The following is a 24,396-nucleotide window of genomic DNA, read 5'->3' as shown; positions in this document are numbered from 1 at the left end:
TCATATTTCATAGATTAGAATCAATTGGGTTATGAACTCCCATTTTTACCCCAAATACAGATTGCAGAATCACATCGGCTACACATCACATTTTTACATACTGCCATATTAGTGACTGTTGTATTCTGCTACCTTTACTATCCTCTAAAATCCCCCCTCCCCTTCCCTCCCATCTTCTCTCTCTACCCCATCTATTGAAATTCATTTCCCTCCATGTTTGTTATCCCATTCCCCTCGTAAACTCTTATATATAATTTTGTATTACAATGAGGGTCTCCCTCCATTTCCATGTGATTTCCCTTTTTTTTTTCCTCCCTTTCCCTCCCGCCTCATGTCTCTGTTTAATGCTAGTCTTTTCTTCCTGCTCAGCCTCACTGTTCTGCTCTTAGTTGCTCTCATTATATCAAAGAAGACATTTGGTATTTGTTTTTTAGGGATTGGCTAGCTTCACTAAGCATAATCTGCTCTAGTGCCATCCATTTCCCTGCAAATTCTGTGATTTTGTCATTTTTAGTGTGCTCTTTTAAGGTCTTCAGGAAATAGTCCGAGTAGGGCAATAGCTGGGTCAAATGGTGGTTCCATTCCCAGCTTTCCCAGGAATCTCCATACTGCTTTCCAAATTGGCCGCACCCGTTTGCAGTCCCACCAGCAGTGTACAAGAGTACCCTTTTCCCCACATCCTCGCCAGCACTTGTTGTTGTTTGACTTCATCATGGCTGCCAATCTTACTGGGGTGAGGTGGTATCTTAGGGTGGTTTTGATTTGCATTTCCTTGACTGGTAGCCTTAGTTTTACATAAAGATCCAACACCTTGGAAGTCAGACCAGGTACTTTTACTTTTCTCTTTTTCTGTTTCCTTTAATATGAACAAGTCCTCAGAGATTGAATTATCGTGGACCTATTGGCTAATTAGGCACTTTGTGCATTGAGCCTCCAAGGTTGCACAACTGAACTAATTAGCCTGTGCTTCTAGCCGTTTATTTTGCCAGTTCCAGTGTAGTGGCTCCACAGCATTGTCTACTGTCTCCATTGGCATCTTCATAAACTTGAGCCATTTTTCAAGTCCTGAGGACAGAGCCTGAGGTTTCATCCCACACTAAGCAGGAGAGGAGCACTGGATCCATAGTCCTTGGTAATGCCCCAGCAGAAATGCAGTACTGCCCAGTAAGTTCTGTGGGAGATGGTAAAAAGAGGAGGAACTGTCAGCATCATTGTTTCCTCATCACTGGGGCAACCATGTCAGCTGGGATGATATCAATATGCAAAGTTTCAGCTTAGAGGACTAAGTTTATGTTTTGGTTCTGGGATGGGGTCCAGGAATTCTCAAAGTTCTGTTTTTCTCCTACACTAATTCTAGCTCCTGTTGGCCTCTCCCTCATGGTACTAGTCAATGAATCTTGCCTTCATGGGAAGGATTAGCATGAAATTCTTTTAACTCGGTTAAGGAGGCTGAGTTTCAAATCTGATGGAGATGTATCTTGAGGTGCTAAATTCTTTATTTGTACATAATAGGATTCATGATAAAAAGAACTGATATGGAATACAAATAAACAAAGCAAAACCAAATAACAACAACAACAAAAAATAAAGAGCAAAACCTAAAAGCAAAAAACCCTGCCAAAATAGAAAATAACAAAAGTGTTCTTATGTAGAAGATGTTTCTTTATATTTGTATGGGGTTGATACAGATAACGCTGTATAAAACAAAACATTTCAGAAGTGTTTTTTAAATTTGTTATTGTTGAATTATTGACAGATGCACTGTATGCTAGTATGTGATCAGTGATGCTTCATGATTATGTGCATATTCATCAAAATTTGAAGTCCACTAAAGCCAAGGTTAGGGTTATAAAATGATTTTAAAAAGATAATCTATGTATTTGAATGAAACCCTCTTTCTGTGACAGAATGAAATGTTAATGTGAAAGAATTATGAAAATGCATGAATTTAACTGGCAAATAAAAGTGTGAGTATGAACTTTCAACTTTATTTGAATTCCAATAACATGGTCTTAGCTTTCACAGAGTTTTTATAAATATTCTGCATCCAGGAAATTCATATCATTGTCTTACAATAAAATAATCTATGTTTGACTGTTTTTCAATTACCTTTAATTAGAATGATTTTTTTCTCAATGAAGGAAAGGTATTTTTGTTTTCCATTTTATTTATCTATTTATTATTGGTTCTTTGTTGTTATGTAGAATCCATTATGATATAATTATTTAAAGATGGATGGAATATAGCTTATTCTAATTAGGACTCCATTCTTGTGGGTATACATGATGGTGGGATTCAATATTCCTATTCCTATCCCTACTGCTTTCCCTTCATTCCCTTTTGTCTAATCTATTAAACTTCTCTTCTTCTCCCCAATTTAATTATTGGGTTGTTTCTGTTTTTTATATTAAGTTTTTTGAGTTCTTTATATAGTATGTATGTTAATCCCTTTTGGAAGAGTAGCCCATAAAATGTTTCTCCCATTCTATAGGCTATCTCTTCACTCTATTGGTTCCTTTTCTATGTAGAAACTTTTTAATTTGAAACAGTCCCATTTGTTGATTTTTCTTATTAGTTTCTGAATTATCAGGAACTCATTGCTTATGCCAATGTCTTGACATTTACCCTTTGTTTCTTTTTTCTAACATTTGCATTTTGGGTCCATAGTGAGGTCTTTTATTAATTCTGAGTTAACTTTTTATATAGTGTGAGAGATAGGGATTCAAGTTTCATTCTAGTACATATGTATATCCAGTTTTCCCAGCCTCTTGTTGAAGAGTCTGTCTTTTCTTCAAGGTATGTTTTTGGTACCATTGTCAAGGATCAGATGACTATATTGTTAGGGATTTGTCTGTGGGTCCTCTATTCTATTCTATTGATTTATGTGTCTGTTTTTATGTCAGTACCATGCTGTTTTTGTTGCTATGTGTATTTTGAAATCGAGTATTGTGATGCTTTTAGCATTGCTCTTTTTGCTCAGGATTACCCTGGCTATTTGGCATCTTTCTGTATTTCCATATGAATTTTAGGATTGTTTTTTCTAGTTCTGTGAAAATGTCATTTGTATATTTATGGAGATTGTATTGAATCTGTAGATCACCTTTGGTTAATATGGCAATTTTAACAATATTAATTCTGCCTATCCATGAACATGGGAGGACTTACCATCATCTAGTGTCTTCTTTAATCTCTTTCTTCAGCGTTATGTAATTTTCACTGTACAGGTCTTTTCACTTCTTTGGTTTGGTTAATTCTTAGGTATTTTATTTTTTTTGAAGTCATTGAAAATAGAATCATTTTGCCATTTCTTTCTCAGTAGATTTGTTATTGGTGTATAGAAAAACTATAAATTTTTGAATGTCGGTTTTGTATCCTGTTATTTTCCTGAATTTGTTTATAAGCTCTAAAAGTCTTCTAGTGTAGTCTTTAGGATATCCTAAATATAAGAGCATATCATCTCAAAAGAGGTATAATTTGATTTTTCCCTTCCCTACTTGTATCCCTTTTATTTCTCTATCTTGCCTATTTGCTCTGTCTAAAGTTCAAGTACTATATTGAATAGTGTTTCAGTTATCTTTTCACTAATGTGACCAAGATCTCACAAGAACATTTTTAGAGGAGGATAAGTTTATTTGGCACTCATGGGTTCAGAGGTCTTAGTCCATACAAGGCCAACTCCATTGCTTTGGGCTTGAGGTGAGGTAGAACATGGTGGAAGGGTGTGGCAGAAGAAGGCAGTTCTGGGCATGGCCCCAGGAAACAGAGAGAATTCTGCTCACCAGGGACAGAATATGTACCCCAGAGGTACACCCCAGTGACCTACCTCCTTCAGCCACACCCTTCCTGTCTACAGTTACTATCCAATTAATCCATATTAGTGGTTAGGTTAAGGCTCTCATAACCCAATAATTTGGCCTCTAAACTTTCTTGTATTTTCTCACACATGATCTTTTGGGGGGGACACCTCATGTCTTAACCATATCAAATAGGAAATAGTAAGAGTGGACATCCTTATCTCATTCCTAATTTTAGAGAAAATATTTTCAATTTTTTTTTCCATTCAGTATGCTGTTGGCTATAGGTTTTTCACATGTATGTTTTATAATGATATGGTAAAATATTTCTATATAATTTCTTCAAAACTTTTACCATAAAGGGATATTGAATTTTGTCAATAGATTTCCCCATATATATTGAGATGACTGCTTTTTATCCTTGGTTATATTTATGTGGTGTATTACATTTATTGATTTGCATATGTGAACCACCTTTGTATTTCTGGAATGAAATCAACTTGATCATGATTTATGTCTTTTTAATGTATTATAAAATTTCTAAGTGCCAAGACATATTCTAAGGCAGTTATTATGGCTTGGGATAACAAATACATTTTCCTTACAAGTCCAAAATAACGAACTTACAGATATTAAAGTTTAGCAAGGTTTCCAGACTGAAGGACCTAATTAAATACTTTTCAATAGCTTTCCTCTAAGCAGAGCAATAGTCAGTAAAACAATGAAAGGGAAAAGTAAAGACCTAAAGGACTGAATCAATGGAAAAGAGTTTATCGCAGAGGTTGGTAGACTCAGAGTTTTAAGTATGATTGCCTGTGGACAGGGCTCTAGTAAGGGTATTAACGCATTTGATGAGCATGATACTCCCAGGCCTCAGGGCACCTGTGTGACAGGCTCTAACCTTAGCCCCGCCTCTAGGAATTTCCAGGGGTCTCACTTGGCAACCAGGTCCCATCTTAGACCCAACCTCTGGAATATTAAAAGCCACGCCCCTTCATCTGGTCTCACCTGAGTCCACTCGGCCGGCCTAGCCTCGTCCACCGTTCTTGTTCTCTTCTTACCTACAACCCCAGGGAAAATTAGCACGCCATGCGCTGATGGACTGAGCCGGTCGCTCCGCGCCACGCCCAGCAACCGAAGCTCCGCCCCTTACGCAGAGCGTTTCTTAGAATGGGGAGGGGGGTAGCGTGAGGCAGAAGAGCTCTTCTGCGCACGCGCGCGGTCGCTCATTGCGTGCTTGAGGCCGCCATGACAGTTTACGCTGCAGCCCGCGTGTGAGATATATTCTTGCCTCAGTGCGCATCCTATCCGTTCTGCCCGGCGCCATCCAGGTATGGTCCGCGTGAGGTGGAAGGCTGACTTCCTCTCTTCAGCCGCCGCATCCTATCCGTCCAGGTCCCGCGGGAGGCGGAAGGCTGGCTTCCGCTCGTCCGCCGTCCCTGGGCCCCCTTCAGAGGCGCGGCCCAGAGTCCCGTCGGCTCCGCCGGCGCCGCGCTGGTCCCGGTGACCGCATCGGGGACTCCGGGCTGCGCCATCTGCGGGCGCGTCTCCTGCAGGCCGGAGCTGGAGAGCCCCGCGAGCTCTCCCTGCGGAGAGCAGAGGCCTCGCCTGCGTCGGGGTCCGGGTCCGCAGCCTGTGCGGGTCTGCTGGTCTGCACACACCCGGCGTGGGGTGAGCTCGGCCCGCTGCCCCTGGGCCTCGCGCACTGCAGAGCGCGAGTCTGAGAGTTCCCCGGGGACCTGGGGCATGTTTGACACAGTGCATTCAGATACACAAGAGGGAGCTGATTTTAAAATACTGTTTACCCGCCTCCTGGGCAAGTGCATTTCATACTTAATAAAGTGATACATTTTAGCCTGGCGCGGTGGTGTACGCCTGTAATCCCAGCTACTAGGGTCTGAGGTGGAACTTGATCCCAAGTTCAAGGGCAGCCTGAGCAATTTAGGCAGGCCCTATCTCTACACAAAAGATTAGAAGGACCAGGGGTGTACTTCAGTGGTAGAGTGCCCCTGGGTTAAATCCCTAGTACTGCAAAATGCAGGGAGAGGAAAAAAAAAAAAAAAAAAAAAAAAAGCTTGGTCACTTATTTATAGATTCTTTCAATTTTGCACAGAAAATGTGCCAGTTTGAACTTTTTTTCTCCTCAATCTTTGTGTTTTCCATTTTTTTGTTTCTAATTACTGCGCTTGCCAGGACTCCCACCTGAATGGAGATTACCATATAATTTTAATTCTTGCCTTGTTCCTGATTTCAGAGAAAATTAATCAGTATTTCACTATTAAACAGAATGTTTGCATTTTTTAACATATAAAATCTAATCCTTTCTAATGGCCTTAGCAATGTACACTGAAATAGATTAGTCATTTCTTTGTGTCTAAGGGAATATGTCAAATAACCTTTCTATGAATACTGTGAATTTCATTAATCAGTGATTCAATTTTTGTTTATTTTATTCTTGTGGTGCTGGGATTGAATCCAAGGACTCAACGCTAGTAAGGCACTGTACCACTGAGTCCCAGTGATTCAGTTTTATTCTTTTTTTCTTTTTTCTTTTTTTAGTGATTCAGTTTTTAAGCATCCGTCATTCCTAGGATGAAAAAACTTAAATTGTGATTTATACTTATTGTTCATTTTTCAGCTGTTACCAATACTTTTGTATTTGTACTTTGTATGTGATCTGGCATATTTTTTAGTTGTACCCTTCTGGTGTTGGAAGTAGATAATTATCTTCCCTCTCTACACTGGAATTATGAATTTCCTACTTATTTTTTGAAACTTTCTGTAAAACAATTTGCAACTTCTGTTTCCTTGTGCATGTTTTAAATATGATTCTTTTAATGACTGGGTACAATGAAATTTTCTTCTTCCTCCTCCCCCTCTTCTACCACTACCATCACCACCCACCACCACCACCAGCTCCACCACCTCCACTACTTCTTCCTTTTCCTCTTTCTCATCTCTTCTAGATTCTACCTCTTGTAGTTCCTGTTACCTCCCAGCAGTCCATTCAAACTCTTAATCCATAAAATAGATTAATCCACTGATGAAGTCAGACCCCTTATAATCGCTTCCCCCAAGCCCAAACTCTGAACACTGCAGCACTGGAGTCCAAGCCTTCAACACACAAGGCTTTGAAAGGCATTTCAGATTCAAACCATAATAGGTTGATTCTCTTTCCCAGAAATTAGGTTTTGTGGAGCCCATTGGGTGGGGTTGGGATGACAGCAGTGTTCAGGGGTTTGTAGTAATGCCTATTATCCTGTAAAATGGTAAACAAGTAAAAATGTTGGTCAAGCAGCCCCAAGAAGCCTAGTGTTTAAGTAAATTAGTGCTTTCTTAGATATGAGTCAGGGAATATATATTCTTAGGGTTGAAGGCACCATTTGATACATTTTATGCTTTTTGATATGGGGAAATGGACAGCCAGATGTTCTTAAGACTTGAGTTAATTTACTAATAAAATGTTACTATTAACCTCTTTTGTATCATTGACAAGGGTAAGAGTGTTTTTTGTATCTCTAGGGGAGAAAGGATTGTTCCAGTTTCACACAAGTTCTTTTTGTATTTACTTAGGAGTCATGGTATGTGTTTTGAGTTGTCACTGGTAATGGATGTGCTACAATATCCAGGCTCATGAGTATGGGAATTCTCTGGAGGGTTGGATTCCCATGTCAGCTTCTGTCTTAGCTATAACTTCTCAATGTCTTACTTTTCTTTATGAAGGTGACATGGAGGAAGAAAGAATAAGTGTTGGGTTACAGAAAAGTATGATGCAGGTAAGTAAAAGGTATAATGCTCTAAAAGAATATTTCTATTTCATTTGATTTCCTGCTGCTATTTTAGAGCACAGGTTAGCAATCTGCTTCTTTTTTTTTGGATCACATGGTAAGTATTTTAGGTTTTGAAGGTCATAGAATTTCTATTACAAGGAAATTGTCATTTTAATACAAAAAAATTCATAGAGGAACATAAACAAATGTTTTATTGTATTGCAAAGAAACTTTACTTATGTAAGTAGGTGATAGGCTAGAGTAAGTGCATGTGCTATAGTTTGGTGAGTCCAGGCCACAATACTAGAAAACAGAGCCAGCTGTCGGCCTGACTTGAAAGATGTGCAGGCTCTTGGGCCTCTCAGGATTGTGAGGGGTGAAAAAGGAAAAGTTCCCATTTACTGTCTGTTTTTTCATTCATTAAAACCTCATCAAGATTTAAACCTGAGTTTGATGTTGTGCTCAATGCCTTAATAGGAATAAAGTAGCAGGTGAAGTTATTCTTGAATAAGGAAGAATTTCTGAATAAGGAATAATATGATATTGTATAATATGTGGTCTTGGTCCCATATCCTGGCATAGAGTTCCTAAAACCCTTCAAATGTGTCTGGAGTGATAAGAGTAGCTTTGCATGATGACTGGTGACCAGGACAGAGCCTCAGTATGAGTGCTGGTCCAGAAGAACTAAGGTATGCTTGACTCCTCAGCCCTATCCACTAACCTTGAAGTTGAGAGGTACTGAAGGTTAAATTGATTATTTAAATTGCTAATTTAAATAGCCATGCTTTTAGTAATTCCTCTGTGAGAACCCAAAAAGAATGAATTTAGGGAGCTTCTGTATAGCTGAATATGTAGAGGTTCCTGGTACGAGGCACCCTAATAGGCGTGGAAGTTCTGCAGCTTTTCCTACCCTGCTATGCCATATATATTTCTTTATCTGTATAGTTCTCTGTATTTATAACAAACCATAAGCCCAAGGAAGTGTTTGCTTAGATTCTGTAAGCCATCCCAGCATATTAGCCAACTCAAGGAGGGTACAGTGTGGACCCTGAGATGTAGCCATTTGGTCAGAAGTATAAATGACAATGTACTATTTGTTATGTTGTTTGAAGTATGGGGAAGTTTTGTGGGACTGAGGCCTCAACCTGTGGGATGAAGCTGTCCATGTAGATAGCGTAAGAATGTTATTGAATAACAGGAAACCTAGCTAGTGTCTGTTGGAGAACTGCTTGATGTGTGTGGAAAATTTCCCACATACCTAATATCCAGTGTTCTGTGCAGGTTCGAAGGAAAATAACTTTGATATTTTTTCTTATTACATTGCTATCAACTGCAAAGAGACTAATGTAGTATTTTAGAAGTATTTTGGCTTTTAGACAGGATTTGTTCAGTCACTAAGTATGTGTGAGTAGAAAGGGAAAGAGATCTGCTGACGGAGTCGTGCCATAGACTTGGGGAGACCACAGAATCTTCTGAACCTCCCCTGAATTGATTCTCAGGTCCCCTGTGCTGTCAGCCTCACCCATCTTCTCACACACACTGGAGGAATTGTACCTTTCTGAACAGAATTTGTGGCATCTTTTAGGACTTGGTGACCTTTGAGGATGTGGCTGTGGACTTTACCCAGCAGGAGTGGGCTTTGCTGGATCTTGCTCAGAGGAGGCTCTACAGAGATGTGATGCTGGAAACCTTCCAGAACCTGGTCTCACTAGGTAAGATTAGCAATGTTGGTTCATGTAGTGGTTTAGCAAACAATTTTATCTGCTAGTTGACCTTCTTCCAGGATCTGTGCTGAGGAGTGGGAGTACTTGGTCAATAAGACAAACGTGGTCACTGACCACGGGGTGCTTTCGATCTGGAGGCTTCTTTATGAAAATGAACATGGGCATTTTAAACTTGTTTTTTCTTTTTCTTTTTGTGGTTGAAAGACTTGAGGCTTATTAAGGGGCTTCTCTGGGGCACAGGGAGAGTTTGTGATTTGAGACCTTTGAAGATTCTAATGCTGTGAATGCCCTTTACCCAGAGAACACCAGGAGCACACACCTGTAAGTTAAACAAGCGGGGTTTATTTTGCAGTCATGGGAGAACATATCCATGGGGAGTCAAGGGGCATCTTAGTAATAGGGTGTTAGAAAGTACCTATTCGAGAATTTGTGCTTTTTGGTCTCTTATTTTTCCAAATAAATTTCATGATTGCTTTTTCTATTTCTATGAAGAATGTCATTGGGATTTTAATAGGTATTGCATTGAATCTGAATAATGCTTTTGGTAGTAAGGCCATTTTGACAATATTAATTCTGCCTGTCTAGGAGCATGGGAGATCTTTTCATCTGCTGAAATTTTCTTCAGTTTCTTTCTTTAGTGTTCTATGGTTTTCATGGTAGAGGTCTTTTTGTTAGATTGATTCCCAGTTTTTTTTTTTTTTGGGGGGGGGCTATTGTGACTAGGTTAGTTTTCCTAATTTCTCTTTCAGTGGATTCATTGATGATGTATAGGAATGTGTGTGACTTATGGGTGTTGATTTTATATCCTGCTGCTTTGCTGAATTCACTTATTCTAGAATTTTTCTAGTAAATTTCTTTGATCTTCTAGATATAGAATCATGTCATCAACAAATAGTGATAGTTCTTCTTTATCTATTTGTATTTCTTTAATTTCTTTCTTTTGTCTAATTGCTCTGGCTAGAGTTTCAAGGATGATGTTGAATAGAAGTGGTGAAAGAGGACATCCTTGTCTTGCTCCAGTTTTTAGTGGGAATGCTTTCAATTTTTCTGCATTCAGAATGATGCTGGCCTCGGGTTTAGCATATATAGCTTTTACAATGTTGACATATGTTCCTACTATCTCTAGTTTTTCTAGTGTTTTGAGCATGAAAGTGTGCTGTATTTTGTCAAATGCTTTTTCTGCATCTATTGAGATGATCATATGATTCTTGTTGTTAAGTATATTAAAATAATGAATTACATTTATTGATTTCTGTATATGGAACAAACCTTGCATCTCTCAGATGAATCTCACTTGATCGTGGTGCACTATCTTTTAAATATGTTTTTGTATGTGATTTGCCAGAATTTTATTGAGAACTTTTGCAAGTATGCTCATCAGGGATATTGGTCTGAAGTTTTCTTTCCTTGATGTGTCTTTGTCTGGTTTTGGTATCAGGGTGATATTGGCCTCATAGAATGAGTTTGGAAGGGTTCCCTCCTTATCTATTTCATGGAATACTTTGAAGAGTATTAGTATTTATTCTTCTTTGAAAGTCTTGTAGAACTCAGCTGAGAGTCCATCTGGTCTGGGCTTTTCTTGGTTAGTAGGCTTTTAATGGTGTTTTGTATTTTATTACTTGAAAATTGATCTATTTAAAGCATGTATGACCTCATCATTCAGTTTGGGTAGTTCACATATCGTTAGAAGGTTGTTGATATCTTTAATATCTTCTACTTTATTAGATTATAAATTCTCAAAATAGTTTGTAATTATCTTCTGTATTTCAGATGTGTCCATTGTGATATTTTCTTCTTCATCTTGTATTTTAGTAATTTGGAGTTTTCTCTTTGTTAGCATGGCCAGGGGTTTATCTATTTTATGTATTTTTTCAAAGAACCAACTTTATGTTTTGTCATTTTTTCCAATTGTTTCAATTTCATTAATTTCAGCTCTGATTTTAATTATTTCCTGTCTTCTACTGCTTTTGGTGTTGATTCGTTTTTCTTTTCCTAGGGCTTTGAGATGTAGTGTTAGGTGATTTATTTGTTGACTTTTTATTCTTTTAATGAATGCGCTCAATGCAGTAAACTTTTTTCTGAGTACTGTCTTTATAGTGTTACAGAGATTTTGATATGATTATCAGTGTTCTCATTTACCTCTTAGAAGTTTTTATTTCATTCTTGATTTCTTCTACTATACATCATCATTCAATTGTGTATTATTTAGTCTCCATTTGTTACCTCCATTTTTATTTTATTGTTGATTTCTAATTTCATTCCATGTGGTGTCATAGAATGCAAGATATTATGTCTGTTTTTTTGTATTTACTAAGATTTGCTTTGTGGCATAAGCTATTGTCTGTTTTAGAGAAGGAGCCATATGCTGCTGAGAAGAAAGTATATTTGCTTGTTGATGGATGAAATATTCTATATATGTCTGTTAAGTCTAAATTATTGATTGTGTTATTTAGTTCTATAGTTTCCTTATTTAGTTTTTGTTTTGGAAGATCTGTCCCATAGCGAGAGAGATATGTTAAGGTCACCCAGTATTACTGTATTGTGGTCTATTTGACTCTTGAAATTGAGAAGCATTTGTATGATGTACATAGATGCTCCATTGTTTGGGGCATGAATATTTGTAATTGTTATATCCTTCTTTTATATACTTTCCTTAAGAGGTATGAAATGTTCTCTTAAGGGAAGTATATATAATCTCTTCTGATTAACTTTGGTTTGAAGTCTACTTATCTGAGATGAGAATGGAAACCTCTGCTTGTTTATACAATCCATTTGAGTGATAAGGTTTTCCCCATCCTTTCACCTTCAGCCTGTGGATGTCTTTGCTCATGAGGTGACCCTCTTGAAGACAGCAGATTGTTCCATCTTGCTTTTTAATAAGATCTGCCAGTCTATGTCTTTTGATCAATGAGTTTAGACCATTAACATTCAAGGTTATTATTGTGATCTGATTTTGTATTCCCTATCATTTTGATTTTTTTCTGGTTTTTGATTTGTCTTAGATTCTGATTTGGTTGAGTGTTGTATTAGTGTACATCCTCCCTTTGCTGGTTTTCACTTTTTTTTTCTCCACTTCATCCTCATGGAATATTTTGTTGAGAATGCGCTGTAATATAGACTTTCTAATTGTGAATTGTTTTAAGTTTTGTTTATTGTGGAATGTGTTGATTTCATCTTCAAATCTGAAACTTAATTTTGTTGGATATAAAATTATTGGTTGGCATCCATTTTCTTTCAGAGCTTGAAATATATTATTCCAGGACCTCATATCTTTGAGTTTCTGGGCTGAAAAATCATTTGAGATCTGAATTGGTTTCCCTCTATATGTAATTTGATTTTTTTCTCTCATGCCTTTAAGATTTCTCTTTATTCTCTGTGTTAGTCATTCTAGCATAATGTGTCTTGGTGTGGGTCTGCTGTAATTTTGTACATTTGGGGGTCCTACAAGCCTCTTGTATTTGATTTGCAGTAGCAATACCCAGGCCACTAGCACTCTTAGCAGGAAGACCCCAGGGTCCTCCACACCCACAGGTACCCCAACACTGGACCTGCAGGTCCTGATTGGAGTCCCCAGATGGCCTTGTGGTGGTAAACCTGCTGGCACCCAGGTCCCAGGCCCTGTCTGGTATCCCAAATTGGTGCAGCCACATGCAGCCAAACCTGGAATCTCCCCTGCAGCAGTCCTCTAGGCCGTGGTAGCAGCAGTAGTGGCGGCTGCATTGGCAGTTACAACTGCAGCTGTGGGGCAGCATCACCAGGTGATCTCCAGGGGGCAGCAGCAATGTGGGCTTCAGTTGCATCCATAGTTTTTTCTGTGGCAGCAGCACACAGAAAGAACACCTCCATGTGATCTCAGTCTAGCAGTAGGGAAATCAGAGGCAACAGCAATGGCGGTAGTGGTGCACCTGGGGGTTGAGTAACAGGAGACTTCCGGTTCAGCGGCAGCAACCATGGAGGTAGCATCAGAATCGAGTCCAGGGTAACTAGGCAGTTTCCAGAAAAGAGACCGGGCACAGCATCGGCTTCTGCAGCAGCCCAGCGACCTCAGGCTGGCAGCAGTAGAATCAGAGTCAGCAGCATTTGACACATGGGTTTTTATTCTGCCATAAAGAATAATGAAATTATGGCATTTGCTGGTAAATGGATGGAAATGGAAAATATCATGTTAGGTGAAATAACCCATATTCAGAAAGCCAAGGGTCCAATGTTTTCTCTTGTGTTAGGAAGCTTGAGCAAAAGAAGAGGGAAACAGGCAGAGGGAGCCCATGAAAATCAAAAGGGTAGGATAGGTAGGGGGCAGATGGGGAGGAAGGAGGAAGAGGGAAAGAGGGGACTGTAAAGTGCACATATAGGAATATACCACAGTGACTTTCACTGTTGTGTGTATCTATAAAGCAGGAATTAAAACAATAGGTAAATAGAAGGAAGACCAGTAGAGGAGAGAAGGGGATAGGGGGAGGAAGGAGGGAAAGGAAAGGAAAAGTACTGTGAATTGAAATGGAGCACATTAATTCCATGCATGTATGGTTGTATCAAAATGAATTGCAATATTATGTATGTGATAATACAGTAATAAAAATATGTAAAAAAAAAAAAGCATTCTGGGCTGGGGTTGTTTCTCAGTGGTAGAGCACTCGCTTCACACGTGCGAGGCCCTGATTCGATCCCCAGAACCACATTAAAAATAAATAAACAAAAAAGGTATTATGTGCAACTAAGAAATAAATATATATGTATTTTTAAAAAAGCATTCTTTGTGTAAAGAACAGGAAAACAGTTTCTTATCAGATAAATCTCTGTGATACAGTCTCTTACCAGAGAAATTTCTTGCAAATGTCTTCTTTTAGGCATAGCTTATCTTTTCTTTCTCTAGATATTATCTTTCACAGAGCAGGAATTTTAATTTTAATGGGGTGTATTGTATCAATCTCTTTCTCATCGATCATACCTTTGATATAGTATCAAAAAAGTCATAGCCAAATCCAAAGTCATCTAGATTTTCTCCTTCTATCTTGTACAATTTTTCTAGTTTTACGTTTTACAGTTAGATCTATGATCCATTTTAAATTAATATTTGTGAAGGGCATGGATTCATTATTTTATGTGGGTATGTCCAGTGTTCTAACAGCATTTGTGGAAAAGGTATCTTTTCTCTATTGTGTTGCTGTCAATTCTTTGTCAAAGATCAGTTGTCTACATAGTTCTTGCTTGGTCTGTAGGGATTTGATACTAGTATCTTCCCAGAGACCTACATCTGTGGATGGTTAAAATACTTAATTAAAATTCCCTGGTATACAGCCTAAGCTCTCATATACTTTACATCATCTCTTGATTATGTTTAGTGGGACTGACAAAATGTACGTGCTATGTAATTGAAACTGGAGTTTGAAATGAAACCAGATTCTCCACTCTTCTGATCTGTAGGTCCGCATAAGTTACATGCCTCTGCAGCTGAGAGAGCCCATTTTAGTATTGCAACTAATCACAGCAGGGAAATGCCTGTCTGGTCAGCTCCATGGGTCAGAGCTGGCAGAACCTGACTCTTCTTCAGTATTACTGAGCAGTGTGTTGTAGCTCTCAATGGCAGACCTCAGCAGCTGGCTGCCATTTTTTTTTTTTTTCAGGTTCTTATTCACAAATTTGAAGAGGAATCCCCAGACCACAGAAGGCAAGAGTGAAGGTGTAGTATTTCTATAACTGAAAAGAAAAGAAGCAGAACTCTCTGGGGCTGAGAGGGGAACCCGAGAGTAGGTTTCCACTTAAGTGTACTAGTCTAGGGACTTAAGTAGCTACTGGATGAGGCATTCATCAATATCTGTGCTAATCAGGTCTTGGAAAGATACTAAGGGTGTTGGTCAGTATCTGTGACATTCTGATTATTAGGCCTTGAGTCTGTAGTCTTCACTCAGGTCAGCCCTACCTCCTTTTTCCTGCCACCCGGGACAAAGAAGTTGGATGTAATGTCTGGAATGTTTTCTATAGGTTAGTTTTGTGAAAAAGCCTCTTCATTTAAAGTCTCTCTCTCTCTCTCTCTCTCTCTCTCTCTTTTGTTATGGGGGAGTGCATTTTCTTAAGTGTCTTTCTGTTTTACTATGTATCCTATCTTATTCATTATTACTTTTGTACTGTATTGATTTGGACATAAGCACAAAAAATACATGTTCAATACAGATGTAATTTTTTCCTATTGTATTTTCTATCCATGGTTGCTTGAATTCACAGATATACAGGGCCATCTTATGTAGATTTGTATCTGTGCTCTACTCTGTTTCATTGATATATTTGGACATGACTTTTGGTGAAACCCTGTTCAAACTGATAAAATAAAGGTATTGTGTCCAACAACAGCTAAAAGAATATTAAAAATAAATAAAAAATATTCTGGCTGTGCCAGATCATCTTATAATAATATTGAGGTTCCACTGTGAATTTAGGTCAATCTTTCATTTTTTTTTTAAATAATTTTTTACACCTTTATTTTATTTATTTTTATGTGGTGCTGAGGATCAATCTCAGCACCTTGCACAAGCTAGGCAAGTGCTCTACCACTGAACTACAATCCCAGCCCAGATCAATGTTGTTTTCTTTGTCTTTCTGTGCTGGGAATTGAACACCTAGTTGCACTTTACCAAGAGCTACATCCCCAATCCTTTAAAATTTTGTTTTTCTTTGCTTTGAAACAGGATCTTGCTAAATTGCTGAGGTTGGCCTTGACTTCATGATCCTCCAGCTTCCCAATCCCACCCTGGGATTATAGGCTTGTGTCACCATGTCTGATTCAGATCATTTCTTCACATTAGAGGCTGCCTTTCCCCCCACATCTCAGCTTTTTCTTTTATCTTCTTTATTTTTCTTTTCTTTCTTCTTTCCTCTCCCTCCTTCCTTTGCCTTTTGTTTTTCTTCAATGGATTTGACATTTTGTTTCAGTTAAACTAATCCTTCTCTGTCTTTAGAGTATCAGAAGACCAAAGTTTGACCCAATCTTATGGAAAGATAATTGTGATTTTTCATTGCTTCCCCTCATGATATTCCTTTCCTCCTGTGCAGGGTATCCACTACTCACACCCAATCTGATCTCCCAGTGGGAACAAGAGGAGGAACTGCAGACACTGAAGACAGAACTTCTCCAGGGTATGTGTATGGAGCAGCACCAGGAAGGCAAGAATCCCTGGGAGAAACTGGCCTGGGAGGAGAAAAAAATAAAATAGATATAAAGCAAAAGTTTGTTTTGTTTGAGGAGGCTCATTATCCACAGATGCCTCAGAGGAGTATTTTGACTGTTTATCTGTCCTCTCATACTTTCCTTGTTCTTGGCAAAGATCTCCATATTTGCTTTTTTAAAGTTTGTATTTGGTATGTGTATTTTATCCTTTCTGTTTTCCTTTCCTAATAATTTTTAAAAAATTATTAATGGAAATTTTTAATATTTTCTATACTACTATGAAATATCAAGTTAACAGAAAAATTTTAACATAAACTTTTTTTAAAAAAAATTATTTATTCTAATTTGTTATACATGATAGCAGAATGCATTTTGATTCATATGAAGCCCAATTTTTCATGTCTCTGGTTTCAATAATTTCTACTGGTCATGTTACCATCACTGTCATTCTTCATAGAACTATTTTTTATTTTTCAGCACTGGAGAACTCAGGAGTGCTGTACCACTGAGCTATATCCCATACCCTTTTAAATTTTGAGATTGGGTCTAAGTTCTTGAGGCTGTGCTTGAATTTGTGAACCTCCTACCTCAGCCTCCCAAGTAGCTGGGATTACAAGCATGTGTTACCATACTGTGGTTACCATACTATGGTTTCATGGAAGTGTTTTTTAGTGAACTGTTTTACTTTTGACCCTTGTGCCTATTAATAATGAAGTTCTGAAACAGCTGCACTGCTCAAAGTCCTTTGTTCATAGGTAACTTTATTTTGTTTTATTTTTTTGTTTCAGGTTTTGAGTCTCTACTTACTACTAAGGAATTAGTTGCTCTTCAAGATAACAATGGAGAAAAAATATCGAATGAACAGAAAATAGTGAGATTCAAAAGAAATGGTTCCTGCTCCTTTATTTTACATGAATACCTGGAATGTATAAAGGCCTTCAGTTGTTCCTCCGTGTTCAGAGCACATATGAAAATTCATAGTGAAAAGGCAAACTATGAATGTAAGGAATGTGGGAAAACCTTCAGTAGTTCTTCCCACCTCACAGAACACAAAAGAATTCACAGTGGAGATAAGCCCTATGAATGTAAGGAATGTGGGGAGGCCTTTAGTTGTTCCTCATCACTCTCCAAACACAAAAGAATTCATAGTGGAGATAAGCCGTATGAATGTAAGGAATGTGGGAAGGCCTTTAGGTCTTCCTCTCATCTTATAAGACATATAAGAATTCACACAGGAGAGAAGCCTTATGAATGTAAAGAGTGTGGGAAGGCCTTTAGTGAATCCTCAAAACTCACTGTACATGTGAGGACACACACCGGAGAGAAACCCTATGAATGTAAGTTATGTGGGAAAGCCTACTATTGCCCCGCCTCCTTAAATGTCCACTTGAGAAAACACACTGGAGAGAAACCTTATGAATGTCTGGAATGTGGAAAAGCCTGCTGTCTTCCCACTTTCCTGAACACACATGTGAAAAATCAAAGTAGAGAGAAACCCTATGAATGTAAGGAATGTGGGAAGTCCTTCAGTTGTCCCTCTTCCTTTAAAGCACACGTGAGAGATCACAATGGTAAGGTTCAATATGAATGTAAGGAGTGTGGGAAGGCCTATAGTCATTCCTCATCCCTCACTGAACACCTAAGAACTCACAGTGGAGAAAAGCCTTATGAGTGTGAGGAATGTGGGAAAGCCTTCATGAGTTCTTCCTCTCTTACAGTACATAGAAGAACTCACACTGGAGAGAAACCTTATGAATGTAAAAAATGTGGGAAAGCCTTTATTCGTTTTTCAGATCTTAGTAGTCACATGAGAATCCACACTGAGGAAAAACCCTATGAATGTCAGGAATGTGGGAAGGCATTTCGACATTCTTCATCCTTTACTATACATGCAAGAATGCACACTGGAGAAAAACCCTTTGAATGTTTGGAGTGTGGAAGAGCTTTCAGTTCTCCCTCATCCTTTGGGAGACATGTGAAAAAACATACAGGAGAGAAACCATATGAATGTAAGGAATGTGGGAAAGCCTTCATTAGTTCTTCCTATCTTACAGTACATAGAAGAACTCACACTGGAGAGAAACCTTATGAATGTAAAAAATGTGGGAAAGCCTTTATTCGTTTGTCAGGTCTTAGTAGCCACTTGAGAACCCACACTGAGGAAAAACCCTATGAATGTCAGGAATGTGGGAAGGCATTTCGACATTCTTCATCCCTTACTATACATGGAAGAATGCACACTGGAGAAAAACCCTTTGAATGTCTGGAATGTGAAAGAGCTTTCAGTTCTGCCTCATCCTTTGGGATACATGTGAGAAGCCATACTGGAGAGAAACCATATGAATGTAAGGAATGTGGGAAAGCCTTTATTTGTTCTTCCTATCTTAGCGTACATAGAAGAACTCACACTGGAGAGAAACCTTATGAATGTAAAAAATGTGGGAAAGCCTTTATTTACTTTTCAGGTCTTAGTAGCCACATGAGAATCCACACTGAGGAAAAACCCTATGAATGTAAGGAATGTGGGAAGGCATTTCGACATTTTTCATCCCTTACTATACATGCAAGAATGCACACTGGAGAAAAACCCTTTGAATGTCTTCAGTGTGGAAGAGCTTTCTGTTCTTCCTCATCCTTTGGGAAACATGTGAGAAGCCATACTGGAGAGAAACCATATTAATATACGGAATGTGGGAAAGCCTTTATTTGTCCAGCCTACTTTCGAAGCCGTTTGAAAGTTCACACAAGGGACAACATATAAATGTACGAGTAACGGTATCTCTGCAAGACTTTTTCTGAACTAATGCAATTTGTGAAGTCTCATGTTTTGAAGTCTCATACTGTGGAGACAGTATAAATGTGAGAAAGTAGGAGATTATCACTTATTCTTTTGAATAGTTGAGGACAACTGAGAGAAACCCTGTGTTTGTAAGCTATATGGTAAAGCCTTTTGATTTTGAACATAACTTGTGCCGCAGTCTTGCTGGGATGTGCAAAGTAGCCAGGGGCGACAAGCAACTTGTGAAAGTTGAAATAGCGGGGGCCGCTGTATTCAGACCAGCAGAGGTATATATACCCAAGTAAATATGGACAGCTTATCTCAATTAACATCATCCAGTTACAGCAATCAGTCATTAAGGAATCCTCACCATCTTAATAATTCGCACAGCTCAACTCAATTAACATCATCTAGATACAGCAGTCAGTCATTAAGGAATCCTCATCCTCTTAATAGCTCGCTGGCATTACTTCTCAAACCACTCCTCCTGGCAAAGTGTCAGGCGCCATCTTGACTTGGCTGTTGTTCTCAACACTTGTATAAGAAAATTCAAAATTTGAGCTAGAAAAGGAGATCAGTGCCTCATTAAAGTGGACTTCTAGATTGCCATTGATTTCCAATGTTTTCTAATAGGAAGATTTAAGGTTATATGTTTCCCTTTTCAGCTTTTATAACATACTTTTGAGTATGATGTGAGTTTCTTTAGCTGAGATGTAAATGTTATTTCCATTACAAAGTCTTTTGGACTCTTGGGAGATTGTGTGTACGTGTATGTGTGCTTCTCCATGAGACAGCATCTGGCTATGTTTTCCAGGCTTGTAACTCTTGGACTTCTGCTTTAGCCTTCTAAGTTTGGGAGTGCAGGCATATATCATTGATTCTGGCTCAAGTGCATTCTTTTTTTTTTTTTTTTTTGGAAGGCAGGAAAATGTTTTTTTTTTTTTTTAATTTTTATTTAAGTTTGAACTCACAGCATTGGCACCTTATTCTTCTTCATCTTTGTTTTCGTGTTTGCCTTCGCCTTCTTCTTCTTTGTCTTCATCTTTTTCTTCGTCTGGATATTGAAAGTTGCCTACCCAATAATTCCCTCCTTCCCTTTAAACTAAGAGTACAAACTGTTTTTGAGAATATCAGTGTTTACTATCAAAAGCTTTTCATGTGTAATAAAATTTTTAGTAGAAATTAATTAGTACAAAGGCCTTGAAAGAGTATAGTCTCATCTGATTGCTGTTTTGTGTTTTATTCTTTATGTTTATTCATGACTGGAATCTTTTTTAATTTAAATTTTTTAAGTTGTTGATGGATCTTTATTTTATTTATTTATATGTGGTGCTGAGAATCGAATCCAGTGTCTCATACACGCTAGGTAAGCACTTGACTACTGAGCCACAACCCCAGCCCTCATGGCTGGAATTTTGATCTAATGTTTTAAGTTAATAAAGTGTGTTATATTAATTTGGATGTGGCTGGGGACTACATTTCCCTTATTCACTTCTAATCCTAGGTGATTGTTTTCTAAAATAACTTTGCAAGAAGTTTGAAAGGCTTTAGGGAAGGAGCTACAATTGCCTGCTTATTAGGACCACGATATAGGTAAACAGATGAGGAGGGACTTTGTGGGCCCCAGTTTTCAGCTCATTTTTCTGAGTATTGAACGCCCTGATCCATACTCGCGCAAAACTGAATGTTAAGTGCTTGACCTCAGTCTCCTCAGGGGCTGCACCTCCTCAAACATCTCCATTAACTCCTGTATCCTGGCCAAACAGAACTTAGATTTCTGTGGCAAGCTCTGGTGTTGCCATTTTGGCATTTTTGCTTCTCATTGCACTTCCTCTGGCACTTTCACTGCCCTGTTAGAGTTGACCAGTTTGCAGAAGGATTGTCATCATGCTCACAGTCCAGTCCCATCCTTCACTCTGCTTATGGGATTGATGTCTATATAAGCCTACCGTGGTCCCCAAAGTGAGTAGAGCTGTGGCTAATGAAGTTATCCTGACTGTAATTGTGGCAAGCCTCAGATAGTTGTCATCCTATTTTAGTAGAGGAGGATTTATATTTGATATCTTCAGACAGTGAAGATTTTACTGCCTTTATGTGAGAAGAGGAATGCTATGAGCTGTTTCAGGTACATTTTGCTACCTCTTCCCCTTTTTTAAAACATTGTATTTTAAGGGGTAGTGTTGTGGCTACGTGGTAGAGCATTTGCCTAGTATGTATGAGGCACTGTGTTCGATTCTCAGCATGGCATATAAATAAATGAATAAAATAAAGGTCTATTAACAACTAAAAATATTTTTAAAAATTATATTTTATCTCTTAAAAGCATAACTATAGCATTTCCCTTAATCACTTTTTACTGTTTATCAAGGTATACATACACTAATGTGCAAGCTGTGTTCAGCTTGATGTAATTTCCCATAGATATATACATCCTGGTGGACACATTTCCAGGATTCCAGGAAGTTCATTCATCTCTTTCTCAATAATCTCTCCACAGAGGAAATTGGATTTTGACTCTCATTACACCTGATTTGGTGTGCTTTTTCTCACTTTTCAAATAAATGTTAAAACTACAACATGTACTGTGACATGTTTGGCTTCTTTTACTCAACATAATGTCTGGTTTGTCAGTTCTTTGCTCTTATTTCTCTTGGTATATGCTATATGTGGGGAATCAATTACTGAATGATAGGATAGACTTCAAGTGTAGTTTTTGTAGATACTTTAGATTTTCAAAAATGTTGGTTCCACCAGTAAGTCCCCAACAGTGCATGTGAGTGTTGGCTATTCCGCATACTTTGCCAACACTTTCTAACTTTAGCTCGTCAGCAGAGTGTGCGGTGGTATGTTTTTTTTTTGTTGTTGAAATATGCATTTTCCTAATATGTCATGATTTTGGGTACTTTTTGGTGTGCTTATTGGTTATTTGCATATATTTATTAGGCTACCTTTTGAAGCATTTCACCCATTTTTATTTCCTTTTTTCTTTGAAGTGTTTCCTTGCTGCTAAAATGTCCTTGGCTATAACTAAGCTTCAATCTGGATCCTGAGGCTAAAGGATGTGATTTTGTCTGTCTCTGTGTCTTGGCTGTGCATTTTTTTGCATTGTCTTTTCTTCCAGCTGGGATGTTTTCTTCACAGTAGGCTTCAGAAGTTCTGTGCTGCTTTCTTCCCAAGATAATGCTTCAGGTAGAAGAGTGACATCTTTTTTGAACAGTTCCAATATATTCATCAAAATGGAATCTGAGGAGGGGAGGGGGGATAGTAGAGGATAGGAAAGGCAACAGAATAGAACAGACACTAGTATGGCAGTATGTAAAAACGTGGATTTGTAACGGATGTGATTCTGTTATCTCTATACAGGGTAAAAATGGGAGTTCATAACCCACTTGAATCAATTGTATGAAATATGATATATCAAGAGCTATGTAATGTTTTGAACTACTAATAATAAAAAAATGAAATCTGATTAATGGCTTATTTTGTCCACCATGGCCAGGGGAATGTTAATACTCTGATTTGTTTAGGACCAACTCCCAGTTTCTCATTGAGAAACAGGTTAGAATTTGTACCCCTAAATCATAGAACCCTGGTAGTTATGATGCACATGGAGAGGAGAGAGAGGTAGCTGTGAGCAGTTGGGGGCTCAAACTAGAGGCAATATTGCACCTTATGCTGACTTCGGGAAATACAAAGTCTGGGAACTTACCCAGTGTTTTTTAGTTCCTAGAAATAGTTTTTGAATGTTAGATGCCATATGACTTTTTAGATTGCTAAAATTTTGTCTCAGTCTTTACAGAACATAAAAAATAAGTAGAGATCTGAGTGTTCTTTATGAAGTATTTGCCTAGACTAAGATACTGAATATATTTTATGTTTTCTTCAGGACCCTTCATTGTTTGACTTCTTGTATTCAGGTCGGTGATCCATTTCCAGCCCTTTTTATTTTGAGACGGGTCTTGCTAAGTTGCTCAGGCTGGCCTTCAACTTATAATTCTTTCTCAGGCTCCAAAGTTGCTGGAATTACAGGTGTGTGCCCCTGTAGTTTTTTTTTCTTTTTATTTTATTCTTCTTTAACCTCCGGTTGGCCCAGTATTCTAGTTTCTTGCAAGAAAAAACATTTTTTTTGAATCATGCCCCTGGTTATTGGAAATTATTGGACTTTGCCTCACCCCAGAAAACGAATAAAAGTTTCCACAACTTGCCTTGGTGAAACAGCCTAGTTTCTTAATCAGTGCTGTCCACCTTTGGTGAAGCCCTAATTAAAGGCTTGCCTCTGTGTGCTCACAATATTGGTGTTGGTCTCATTCCTATTTCCAAGCAGAAGATCTTGTCTCCAATAACAAAGGCTGGTATTTAACTGGAGCATGCCCAGTTGTCACACTTCCAAAATAAGCTGGTGGTAGTTCATCCCATAGGTGTCTGGTGCTGAAGAAGTTCTAGAGCCTCATCTGTAAGTACTGGCCTCTCGATAACTGTGCTGCCTGAGACTGGGTGACTGGTGGTTGAAATGGACCCCAAGACTGACACTAAGCTGGGTCACATCTGAGTCTCACATCCAGATAACAGATACAATTTTGGGGAGGCTGGGGATGATATAGGCTGAATGATGTAGTCTCCCAGGTGGCATGCAGGTATCTGCCTGATGCTGGTTCATGTCTAGAGGCTCCATCTGTGAATTCGGGCCTACACAGGGGCCTTGGTCCCTAATCTGCTGAGTCTCACAGTTGCAGGCCTGGCACTGAGCTCCAAGACAAAGACCCGAACTAGCTTTCATGACCTGTTCTCCTGTGGAGGTAGTCCTTCTCCTCCCTCAGCTGCCCACTGTTGGGGGAAGGGTGATGGAGAAGTTCTGTGTCCTGGCAAACACAGTTCCAGCAGCAAGCTCACTCAGCTAGTATTGGAGGTTGTGGGACTGTGCATGGCCATAGGTGGTGTATTTTTTTTTTTTTTAATTTATTTTTTTTACTGTGGATGAAACTCAGGAAACTTAACCACTGAGCCAATCTCCAGACTTTTTTAAAATTTTTTTTTTTTTTTAGTTGTAGATGGACACAATATCTATATTTATTTTTATGTGGTGCTGAGATTCAAACCCAGTACCTCATGCATGCAAGGCAACTGATCTACCACTGAGGAACAACCGCAGTCCCCATCTGTTTTTATT

At 38.5% G+C, this 24,396-nt stretch overlaps 3 protein-coding genes across 8 annotated transcripts in view; all 3 read left to right on the top strand.

The window, feature by feature from the left end:
* The window catches only part of LOC308645893 (uncharacterized protein), a 110,281-nt gene extending 88,402 nt beyond the window's left edge, over positions 1–21,879 (top strand). For all 4 annotated transcript variants that reach the window (XM_081288338.1, XM_081288337.1, XM_081288339.1 and 1 more), the window contains one exon: positions 19,732–21,879. The gene's annotated coding sequence lies outside the window, so the exon portion shown is untranslated. The remainder of the gene's footprint in view (positions 1–19,731) is intronic.
* The window catches only part of LOC308645891 (uncharacterized protein), a 400,184-nt gene continuing 380,844 nt past the window's right edge, over positions 5,057–24,396 (top strand). The window contains exon 1 of the mRNA XM_081288333.1: positions 5,057–5,125. The gene's annotated coding sequence lies outside the window, so the exon portion shown is untranslated. The remainder of the gene's footprint in view (positions 5,126–24,396) is intronic.
* The window catches only part of LOC308645906 (olfactory receptor 7E24-like), a 49,184-nt gene continuing 42,130 nt past the window's right edge, over positions 17,343–24,396 (top strand). The window contains exons 1-2 of one of the 3 annotated variants that reach the window (XM_081288361.1): positions 21,937–22,418; positions 23,116–23,146. Coding sequence is in view for 1 of the 3 variants with exons in the window: in XM_081288359.1 (XP_081144485.1) it covers positions 17,450–17,451 (2 nt within the window). In the remaining 2 variants the exon portion in view is untranslated. Of the gene's footprint in view, positions 17,452–21,936; positions 22,419–23,115; positions 23,147–24,396 lie in introns of those variants that run through there. The other 2 variants (XM_081288360.1, XM_081288359.1) reach the window with 2 other exon arrangements.

The sequence above is a fragment of the Spermophilus citellus genome (genome assembly GCF_964194105.1).
Source record: "Spermophilus citellus genome assembly, chromosome: 3".
NCBI lineage: Eukaryota > Metazoa > Chordata > Mammalia > Rodentia > Sciuridae > Spermophilus > Spermophilus citellus.
The sequence above is the reverse complement of the archived record's forward strand: the minus strand, read 5'-3'. Positions and strand labels throughout refer to the sequence as shown.